Source organism: Centruroides sculpturatus, unplaced genomic scaffold (assembly GCF_000671375.1).
Source record: "Centruroides sculpturatus isolate CEXI.00-Female unplaced genomic scaffold, Cexi_2.0 scaffold1225, whole genome shotgun sequence".
In the NCBI taxonomy this organism is placed as follows: domain Eukaryota; kingdom Metazoa; phylum Arthropoda; class Arachnida; order Scorpiones; family Buthidae; genus Centruroides; species Centruroides sculpturatus.
This window is the reverse complement of record NW_019385655.1, coordinates 1-12,024: the sequence shown is the minus strand read 5'-3', so window position 1 is coordinate 12,024 and position 12,024 is coordinate 1. Positions and strand designations below refer to the sequence as shown.

Sequence of the window (12,024 nt, the reverse complement as noted above, 5' to 3'; positions counted from 1 at the left end):
ATATAAAAATGGCCATACGCTACAAACTACGTTAAATTATAAGGTCCCGTCATTATATTTTTTAATCGCTTCTTTCATATTTTCTTTACTCCAAGAATTATATTTTCTTTTTGACACGTTGTTCTAAAATTAAAGACAATTAAGTTTTAATTTGTTTTGAACTTTTGTGGTTATTTTTCAAATCAGAAACTTAGAAAAAAAATAAGTTTACGAATCGGTAATACTTTATTGTGACATTCATCTAAAATGGTTTTCCTAAATCGTACCAGTACGTTTTAAGAACATGCCTGGAGTACGAAATAGGCGCGAGAGTCAAACAAATTTTACATTAGTCGTCAAAAAATTTGACAACAGATACGCATATTTCATCACTTCGGATGAAATCACAAAAATACGCACTAATACATCACAGATAGTTAAAAAACTTACATACGATCCAATTTGAAGAAATTTCGTACGAAATGTTTTTGCAACATTTCGTACGAAATATTAGAGAAAAAGTTGAAAAAACTTTCCTTTTCAATATTTTTGTCGAGAGCAGAGTAACAGCGTGTTGTCTGTCAGATGGTAATATGACCGATTGTTATTTACTTCTTTTGCTACTAGAGACAATAATAGCTATTACGGGAGTCAAGATATAAGCGAAGTACGAATTAGGCGCAAGTACGAATTAGGCAAGTTTCCCCTAGACTGAAACAGATATATTATATAATTAGAAATTGGTTAATGGAATTATCAAAATCAACAGCGCCTTCATTATAGGTGTGTTGCATTAACATCATATAAAAACACCATAAAGACTCAACTCATCGTCACATCAGGAAATAAAAAAAAATCCGTATCACTTTGTTCTTGTACGGACCACTAAATAATCAAATAATTAAAAAAGTCAGACCAAGTTTAAATATAGATATATCCAAAAACAAAACAGAAAATTGAAAAACACCGTACACATAACAATCGTTAAACATGAGTAACAATATCGTAGCTATATCGAACACCAGCTTAGTCGTACAGACCTCCATGTATTTTTACTGAAATTCTTTCCATAAGAAGATGAATTACTTTGAAACCTCTCTTTGAATTGTAGAACAAATGATTACGCAAAAATTTCCTTATCTCCAATGAAAACATCTCTGATTGCAAAGATTATAACGTTTATGTACAAGACTAGGGCATGTAGGGTAAGTACAAAATGTGATTGTTTTAATTCTGTAAGTAAATAATAACCGAACATTTTTCACGTTTAACATAACTTAATAAACTTAAGATTTTTAAATTGTTAAAATATAAATTCATATTTAATACAAGCTAGAATATTTACACGAAATACGTAGTGACTAGAATATACTCTACTAAAAACTGTTAATGCTTAAAACTCTAAACACACAGAATTCCTGTTATTTATTTAGGAATAGAACTAATTTTCCGATATAAATGATGAATATATAATTTACGAACACAGCGAAACAAACGAATAATATTAATTAATTAATTTAAATATAGAATGAATGAATAATATGTATTTACACAATAGTTTATATGGTTACCTTAAAATGTAAAATTACACAACTCAGTCATCTTACATTTTGTCGATATTGGATGTTGCTTCGTCCATGACAAGAATTTTATTCTGACAAAGGATTGTCCTTGCAAGACAAATTAACTGTCTTTCTCCCACGCAGAAATTTCGTCCTCCTTCAGTTAAATGCGTATCTATTCCTCCAGGCAAATTTTTTATAACATCTTTCAACTGTACCTAAACATTTTATTCAACAAATGTGTACTTAACATAATGAAAAGCATGTGGTTTATCTAGACAAATTTCGATTACACAATATTAAAAAAACTACAGTTAAACTTAAAAATTATAAATTAAAGGTTATTAGCGAAAAAATTCGTTTTAGTACAGTAGAGCATCGATTATCCGACCCCCGATCAACCGACACCTCGGTTAACCGATCGTCCTAGTCGGCAAATTTCAAATGTCCGCTAGTGATGTGGCGCTACAATATTTAGCTATGTCTTGGCTACTTTAATATTATTTTTACGTGTTTTAGCTGGCAACACTTATTCGACCATGAAAGGGAGCCAGTATTTAAACGAGGTTTAATTTTCTAATTTTTAACGATATAATAGCGACGATTATTATTTAAAAAAATTTTTGTTACGCGTAACATCGATGAAAATTCAACGCGAAGTAGGTTAATAGCGAAATATTAATATACTAATTACATGGGATATAATAATATACTACACCAATAATGGATTTTTTCATACTTTTCGGTTATCCGACTTTTCAATTATCCGACCAACCCCAGTCTCCAATTGAGTCGGATAATCGAGGCTCTACTGTATTTAGTATTAGTGTAGACATGATTCATATCCCTAGTAATAAACTTTAAAATTATTTTAAAATTTTCAAGACTGAAATGTTAATGAAAATGAATAGTATTGTGTTATTGATTACGGTTAAACCTTCCCTGCTGTTACAACAGAACGTGTGAAAGTATTGTAATCATCTGAAATTTTTGCAATTGATTAAATACAATTGAACAAATGACGTGTTGTAAAATTTTAGATTAGATTTTAAAATAAAATCTTGAGATAGATACATTACTTTTAACAGAATGGATGACAATATATATGACAATTTTCATAATCAGTTTAAAGTCTATAATCTGAAATTTTATCGTAAAAAAGAATGAACTAGTTTTGAAAATATAAAATCACAAATAAATAAAAAGGATGTTTACAAAAGATATACGTATAATCAGTTCTCTACTGTAATAAAAATAAAATCATAACAAAATTGTGAATTTAAAACATTCTTGAATTTCTTACCTTTTCGATCGCTTGCCATAACATTTCTTCGGAATATTCATTGAAAGGGTCAATGTTTCTACGAAGAGTACCAGTAAATAACACAGGATCCTATAAACAACATACAAGTTATATTTATTCTTTTTATTTTGGAATTTGTAAAAAATAAATTAAGAACTTTGCGTTCAGAGAAAAGCATTCCACTACATATTTTAATAATTATTGTGAATAAGAAGCTGGTAGAAAAACCATGTAAGTATCTCTTTATATATACAATGACAGTTCAATAGAATTGATATATGTTACAAACTTTAAATGATTCAATGTTAGAAAATATGCAGTTAGATTGAATTTTTTCGCTTTGCGGGCTCCATGTTGCTATAATTGTATGAGGGCCTTTTTGCTAAATTAAAGGAAAATTTCAAATACGAAGAGAAAGAATCGTATTTGTAATACAAAATAAAACTTTTTGAAAACTAAAACTATCCTTCTCTACTTTTGTATAAAGTTTTTCAAAGCTTCTAAGAAATTACACTGTTCATTTCGATTTACGCCCAGAAGAAATTATTCAGACTTGTAGGTACAGGATCAGACTGCAGCCTGATTATCGAATTACTAGACATTTAGAGTTATCGGGTATCTGTTTAATAATATTGTATTGTATACTTAATTTTATAATTATTGGAAAGATATTAGTACTGTATATTCTGCTATAATTCTTTTCAGGCTTTCTGCTAATAAGAATGAACTGATTTTTGTGAAATTGTATCAAATAAACATTCTTTCTGGTTACATAGAAAACTAAAATACATTTTCTTTTATAACAATTTGCAGAGATAAAGCATACAGGCCTACATGATTTATAAGTAAGTATCAAGACATGCAGAATATACACAATTACAACTACTGTTGTTTATGTTTGTTTGTTATTTGTGACAAAATTATTGTTCTGGTAATATCGCCTGTGTTAATAAATAAATAATACACATATGAAGTAAAATGACAAGATTAATGCATAAATAGGCAATGCTTGAATAAGTTCATACAAAAATTGAAATGACCACAATTGAAAATAGTCTATTTTTTGGTTAAATTCAATATAAATAATATCTGATCTACGAAAATATAAAGAATGCCAGTAATTGTAATATAACCAACCTATTATAACAGAACTTATTAACCTATAAAACGGAAAGTGACAATATTTGGCAACAACCAATGATAGAAGCTAACCGTGGGCTGTAATAGTTGATATAATTATTTATTATGGTAATATATTTATCGTATATCTCGCTTTGAAGATATGGGGTATCTTCCAAGCGGGAGAAATTGTTTTAAAAACAATATATGTAACTTAATATACAAATCTGCAGTAGAAGCAGGAAATGTAAGTATAATTATAACTTAATTTTCATACTAAAGGGTACAAATTCCCAGTTAATCAAGCCATAAGTTTTGAAATAAGTCAGTAGTCTCCACACTTTGTGTTTTCAAACTTGGTTTGTATCGTTAACATAGTGTTTATCACTTGCGAAAATTTTCTTCATAAAGTTAATGTTTGAGTCTGCCGTGTTGAAAGCTTGACAAACTCTTACGCATTTTTCTGTTTTCGTTTAGGTGTTAACGAGTGATCATGTGTTGAATCTTTACTAGGGTTCAGTTATGGTATTATTTAGAATTCACAATATTTTGCCAAAACAGAGAAAATTAAATCTAAAAGTTTTTCTTACTGGGCAACCCAGAGCAAACTGAATCAAAATTTTATTGCTTGTTTGGATTGGTAAGAATTTACGTATTGTCTTCACGGAAGCGTCAGAATATTTCAAAATCTATGGACGACCCATCCCCGTAGTCATGTTTCAACAACCAGAAGGCTTTTCTATTATTCTCTGCCAAATTCTGATCGAAACATCATGGCTGCAAGGCAATCTGTTGTAACAACCCGATCACAGGAAAATTGCATTATTGCCTTATATTCAAATTCTTCAAAAATTTATTATGGTAAATATATTACATATGCAACCAAACCGAACGACATAGCACGTTTTAACTTATGAATAAAAATAATGATATTTTTATACAAGCAGTATTTATAGCAATAAGAATGCTAACCCAAAATTTAAAAACAAAAATTAAATAATTCTACGAGCTAATAAAAAATTTCTTTAATCTTGTTGTAATTTACTTGAGGAATAATTGAGATTTTACTACGTAGTTCCCGAAGACCAATATTTTTAGTGTCAATTCCATCGATGGTTATTATTCCTGTTGGCTCTGTCATACGGAATAAACTAGCAATTATAGAACTCTTTCCGGCTCCCGTTCGTCCAACAATTCCTATCTACAATCGAACATAAAAATAAAACATTGCTCAAAAGAATTATGAGGAATAAATGTTTTAATTAACTAACTTTTTCTCCTGGCTTAATAAGAAAAGATATATTATTTAAAACAATACTTCTGTCATTCGAATATTTTAACGAAACATTTTTAAATTCAATTTCTCCTTTTTGAGGCCAATCGGCAGGAGGTTGTTTGTCAGGAGAAGATTCGTAAGCTGCTTCTGATTTCAATTTGCTATAATTCAGTATACGTGCAACGGAATTCATCTGAAAAATAGTGAGAATATCTTTAATTAACAATTATTCATAGTTGACTGTGAAACTTCATTTATTTTAATTAAACTCTAAGGCATAACATTATCAAGATTAATTTAAACAGAATTATTTGGTAACACAGAATTGTCTTTATTTCGAACTACTCATTTTTTCACCCCATTTGAAGTTTAGTTATTTATATTCTTTCATTTTTGTGAACATTCTTTCTAAAAGGAATATTTGGTTTTTTTTTCTTAATTTAAAATTATTGTAATTTTATTTCCTTTTACCTATATTAAGTATTAAGAGACAAACCTATTCGTGTGGCATAATTATACATGAATAATGTTAGCAAATTTAAATTTACCTGCCAGTATACAAAAATATCACCGACTGTTAAAAACACGTAAATGGTATTCTTATGTATTATACATTATTATTAATTCTTAATGAAAACTGAATAACTAATACTGATGTAAGTTATTTCGTATAAAATAATAATTATAAAAATATTAAATTATTGATTCGTGTTAATTGTTGATAAATAAATAATTAATATAAAACTTACCTGATACTCTGTTTCAGACAAATGATAAATACACCATTGAAAATACAAAATTAAAATTAATTCATAATTTATTATAAGCCCGATTTTGCTTCCCGCATCACCTAAAGATAAGAAATATATTATTACGTAACATAGAATATATTACGTATACACAGAAATTTCGATACTTTCACTTACTTGAAGTCATTGTAATACATAAAACTACAATAGTGACAATAAGATTTAGAAAAGATATAATTTGACAATAAGCGCAATTCCATCGATTCAATGCTACGTAAATGAACCACGTTGCAGTGTTATCCTGGTATTCGTTAAAAGTTGATTTAAATTTATTTTTAACATTAAATGCTCTGATTGTTGTAAGTCCGTAAAGGGATGCACTCAGATGTGAAAATACTGGACTTCTCGCTGTTAAAACAAAGTAATTATACAATATATCTGAAATCACTTTCTGCAGGAATATATTTAATACTCCAACACAATATAAAAAGTTTTCCTATTCAGAGCATTTTATTCAAGTTTTTGCGGAGCCACGATGTTATATTTTTCGCTGATTTTATTTGTTCTGTTTATAATAAGAGATTAAAGTGTCGTTTGAAAGATGTTCTTCATTATTTATTTTGTTCTGTTTCATGCTTTCTTCTCTAAATTGCTTCATAGAAGAAATTTTTGAACAAATTTTTTTTTGCATAATCTCTTTTTGCAACATTTGCATACTTTGTTACAAGTTTTTGTGTCAATACGCTTATTATTTACACCAAGAAAGTGCTCTGAATTGAGAAACTTTAGTGATAGCCACACTGTATCTAAAATACTTACATTTTCCTTCCAGATATTTTATGCTTTTCAAAACACGGCAATGGATCGTCCACATAAGATAAAATGACATTAAAATTATAAACTTCACTATGAGTAGATAAGGGCAAATAATTCCTTCGATAACAAATATTCCGATTATCACACTAAATGTCTGAAAAAATATTATAAACTAGTATATACAAAAACTAAATTTTTACACATTATACATTGAATTATCAGTTATTTTTCGAAGTAAATCAAAGTTGATCTAACAAGACAAATTTCTCTGTAAGAAATAGACTTGGAATTTGTTTTGTGCTAATCAAAAGAAGACCTGCTGATTAATCAGAATCAACATAATATATGATACTCCGTAAAGTCATTAATATAATAAAGTGTGGAACACATGGTAGTCTATAAGTACACAAAAGAAAATGTACAAAGTATTATGACAATGTTTGACAATTTATAATAATTTATTTTTTATTACAGAAGATGTCGTTATGTTTATGGTGATATTTGCATACATTATTGTTTTGGAAAAATTAAAAATTTTGTGGTTTTAAAAAACAATTTACAAACTTTTGTATTTAATTCTAATAGTTTTGCAAAACGAGTAATAATTTTGCATAACTGTAACCAATTTTTATTATATCATGTAGTTTGTAAAAATATACTATTGCATTTACAACATAATCATGTTTGTTCATATTTTAAAACTCAGTGTTAGTATTTGAAAATATCTGTTATTTATCTTAACTTACTCTGATAGTTTCGTGATAAACGATTGGTAACATATCATCCATTCCGCTTGTATCTCTTGAAAATCGATTAAGGATTTTTCCTGGAAAATATAAAGATTTCAGTTATAAATTAAAAGAATTTAATTAATTATTATCATGAACGATAACAGCTTTGAATTTATTAGCACAGTCAGTAAAAGCCAAATGGCTGATACTGTTTCAGATTGATGCTACAGCTGTTGGTGCATGACATAACGATTGGGCAAACATACGAGGAATTTTATGGATAAACTCCTCTGAATAACTCAAACTGATTATTTAGTATCTATGCACTGAATCAGTACAACGTGTGTCTATCTTGTCAAACGTACGACATGTATAGAAAAAACCTCGTAGTTCTGTGTGGTATAAGGGAGAAATGGAAAACAAAAACTACTAGAGATAACAGACATAATACTTTTATAAATTTACATTTATTATTATTATTTCTGTAATATTAATATATATATATATATATAATGATGTTAACACATCTTTATTTGTTTCATGCTTAGTGATGTGATTATATGTGCAAACACAGATAGTAATCTATCTTTGTACATAGATCACACAAAGGAACGTTATTCACACAAAGGAACGAATATCAACGTTATTAACATGCATATAACACGAATAAGAGAGAATTATATATAGTCAGGTTTTCTCTGGCATATACAAAAATGGAGATGTCACATTCCAGGGTTCTTACTTTTGTAATGTACCACACTGTATTCCATATGCCAGTCCAAGTAATTAGATGCTCTTTTGATCCAATGTCATAAAGGATTATAATCACCCAGTCCATTTTTCAGTTTTAATTTTAATTTTTTTGACAAAATATATAGTGCCTTATTGATTGCTTGCAATATGACTGACTTTTGCTAAGGGTAAAAATGATTTATGTATATTTTTATCATACTTTGCTTGTCTAAAAACTGTGAGTGTTTAACATGGTTTTGTATTTGAGCTTCTGTAAACTACAGCATGAGATTCTTGAGACAGGAAATACTTTTATTTAATATCCAAAAACTAAAATAATATTTTTGTGTTAAAAACGACACATTTTATCACTTTTGTGAAAAAAACAGGAAACAAAATTTCTTTGACAAAAAGATGTAACCACATTTTTTGTCGAACATCTGTAGCTTGACCCATCAGTGTATCCTGTCATACAATAAGAATCTTAACCTCCGATTGGGGTAATTTAAGGATATAAGACGCTAACACACCTGTCTCAGGTCGGACACTTCGCTAAAAGTTAGCAGACTTCAATTTTAGAGCTCGTGGACTGAAGCTCATCTGTTTTGCCTCCTAACACTGTCTCCATTGAGATACTCACCAACCTTTATGCTGACGCCTAATCAACTACCAGAAGACAGCGGTCTACATTAACAAAGGTATTCTATTTATATTTGATTCTCTCTCTCTCTCTATCTCTCTCTCTCAAATGGAATTAAGTAAGTAGTTAGAAACTCGATAGTCGTATCGTTTGGACTCACTGTTCGTGCGATCTGTAGGTTATTTATATTAATTCATTTGTAATCATCTATTAATACACTATTAAATTTATTGTTGTTTGTTTAATGGATTTCGATGTTATATTCTTCATCCTCGCAATCAACCCTTGTCAGAACAGATTGCTTTGACGCGAGTTAGAATGCATTTAAGTTAATCCTAACTGGTGTCAGGAACTGACGACAAGGGATATAGCTATACTGAGGACATACTAACTTAGAGCCATCCAGTAACAATGTGGGCAGGCCTAAGTGTCTCGATACCGGGAAAGGTCACGTCTGGTATATAGACCCCCGAATTCTCACAACAGTAACTTGTCAAACGCTGTAGTTCTAGTAAAATAGTCGAAGTATACAAGTGGACAAAAGTTTTAAGATCAAATCTGTAATACTTAAAAGTATATGTGAGGGGCTAGCCGGGGATATGGAGTAAGTAAGACTCTAATATCACTTAATCGGCGAACTATTCCTTTGATTAGCCCTCTGTTTGTCTAGAAGAATGACTTTTCTATCCCAAGAAATCGAATGTGGAGGGACTTACAGTTTGAATGTTAATTTAAAGCAGAATTAGATGATCGCATAATCATCCTTTCCTTCTGTCAGGATTCCTGACACCAGTTAATCAATTCTTGTAGTATGCGGATTAACACGCGTATTGATATTGGAGATGATGAAATATATTTCATTCAGATATCTAAGAGACATTCTATTTAACAAATAAATCAAATATTTAATGAAACAAAAATAAACAAAATTATACAAAATTAAATCAATCTTCGAATAAAGCTAGTTTCGAGAAAGAGAGAGAGAGAGAGCTCACAATTTCTATCAAATTCATACTACCTCTACTATCTTTATCTTCATCTGTCTTTCAGATTAATACGACGGTACTTTCTTCGTTACTTCTTGAATGGTACATATTTAAACAAATACTTCTCTAGTTTTACCGACTTATAACTCATTTAGAAAACTTCGGGAATTGGTTATGGGCGTTAACCGTCGGGAGCTGATGTGGGATACGTCTGTCCTCTTTTGGATCTTTCAGCGTACACTTCGAATGATTCTAGATTCTTCCTCTTTCTCATGAATTTTCACCAATCATCAATTGACATTTTTCCACGTGAACAGGAAAAAGGGGATTTACCGAGGGGTTGACAATTCCAAGAGTGACTAAGATTTTTAGTAGATAAGGGAAAACAAAAGAATGTTTCAACTTCCATTGAAGGAAATGACTTTTTCCAGTTTCTTTGTTTTAGAAAATATAATTTTCCCATCAAAATCAATGACAATTTTTGCCTAAAATTTTACATTTTCTAATTAAATTATTAAAAAAGATCAAATGTTATGAGAAATACTATTAATTAAAGATATATTAATTCTATATTGATACTTTCTGGAGTTACAGTAATTACACACGAAAGTTGTACATACATTGCTCTCGCACTTCATTCAAATTTTAGACAATGCGATACACATGATGACAGAAGATGTAATGTTCAGTGATATAGAAAAAATGAAATTATTTTTTGTCAATTACTAAGAAAGTGATTTGATAAATAAATAATTTATATTATTTATATGTGACAATATATATATTTATTTGTCTTGTATATTAATTTCCGTTTACTTTTTTGGGCATGTGAATTGTAGAAAAGCCTTTTTATCAAATAAATTATGATTTCAGCTAAGCCTAAAATACTAAAATATATTTAAAGATGTGCTGACCTACCATAAACAAACTAATCTACAAAAAATTTCTCGAGATTTTAATTAATTCCTATCTGATTCCAGGTGTTCTAGAAATGTAGGCTGACACTTCAAGTTGTCTGCGTTCCAGACATAATAAAATATAGTTAAATGGTATGTTTTATATTATTTAATATATTAAACATTTATCCAGAAGAGAATAAAAATTGGCAAAAATTAATCATAAAAATTATTGGAAAAAAATTATTTTAACTGAAATAATTTTATTTACTTGAGGAATGATGGATAATTTACTGCGCAAATCCCGAAGACCAATATCTTTAGTGTCAATTCCATCGATAGTTATTCTTCCCATTGGTTCTGTCATGCGAAATAACGAAGCAATAATAGAACTCTTTCCAGCTCCTGTTCTCCCAACAATTCCTATCTGCAGTTAATAAACAATAAAAATTATATGAAAACGATNGAATTTTCCCTTCTTGTGGCCAATCTTGGGGTGGTTGTTTATTAGGTGAACTTTCGTACGATGCTTCTGACTTTAATTTGCTGTAGTCCAGTATACGTTTTACTGAGTTCATCTGCAAAATTTACTTTTTATGAAATAACACAAAGTACTTATTCTAATTTATCCTAACTTATATGTATTGTGTAGAAGTTCAAAACAATAATGATAAAGATATCTTTTATAGGAATAGTTGTAATAAACATGATTTATGTTTAGTTGTCTTCAACTTTTTAGTCTGATTAACATTACATGTAAGAAATTGTTGTTAGATGTTAAAATTAACAGTTTAGAGTAAATAAAGAAAATTGACTTTTTATCAACTAACTGGGAAGAAAGTTTTTGTTTACAGAGTTATAAAACAATTAGTGGTTTATTGACATTAGCAACAGAAAGGAGTTCAGAGTCAACTCGTTCACTTCTGCAAAAGGAATAAAATTTTCTTCCCTGTTTCTTTAAAATACCCTTCATTTTACTTTATGGTAATTTGTCTTCGAGTTTCTTAACACTAAGGCAAATTACCATATAGTAATAAATAATTTGTTGTGTAATCTGTCATCTATACTAATATTATAAAGAGGTAATGTATGTATGTATGTATGTTAGTTTGTATGCAGCAGGTAATCTCCGAAACTACTCATCCGATTTCAAAAATGCTTTCACCAACATTTAGAATGGAACTTCAGGGTGGACATAGGCTGTATATTATTCCGTTAAACATGGGGGATGGACA

The 12,024-nt window shown here is 29.3% G+C and overlaps 1 protein-coding gene across 1 annotated transcript in view; it reads right to left on the bottom strand.

Moving 5' to 3' along the window:
* LOC111640903 (probable multidrug resistance-associated protein lethal(2)03659) overlaps positions 1–6,231 on the bottom strand; it is a 17,084-nt gene extending 10,853 nt beyond the window's left edge. Inside the window, exons 1-6 of the mRNA XM_023386998.1 lie at positions 6,166–6,231; positions 5,989–6,089; positions 5,235–5,432; positions 5,009–5,164; positions 2,845–2,934; positions 1,587–1,759 (exon numbers count right to left, since the gene is read on the bottom strand). Coding sequence (XP_023242766.1) covers positions 1,587–1,759; positions 2,845–2,934; positions 5,009–5,164; positions 5,235–5,432; positions 5,989–6,089; positions 6,166–6,175 — 728 coding nt within the window. The 5' untranslated portion in view covers positions 6,176–6,231. The remainder of the gene's footprint in view (positions 1–1,586; positions 1,760–2,844; positions 2,935–5,008; positions 5,165–5,234; positions 5,433–5,988; positions 6,090–6,165) is intronic.
* Between the last annotated feature and the right edge of the window lie 5,793 nt (positions 6,232–12,024).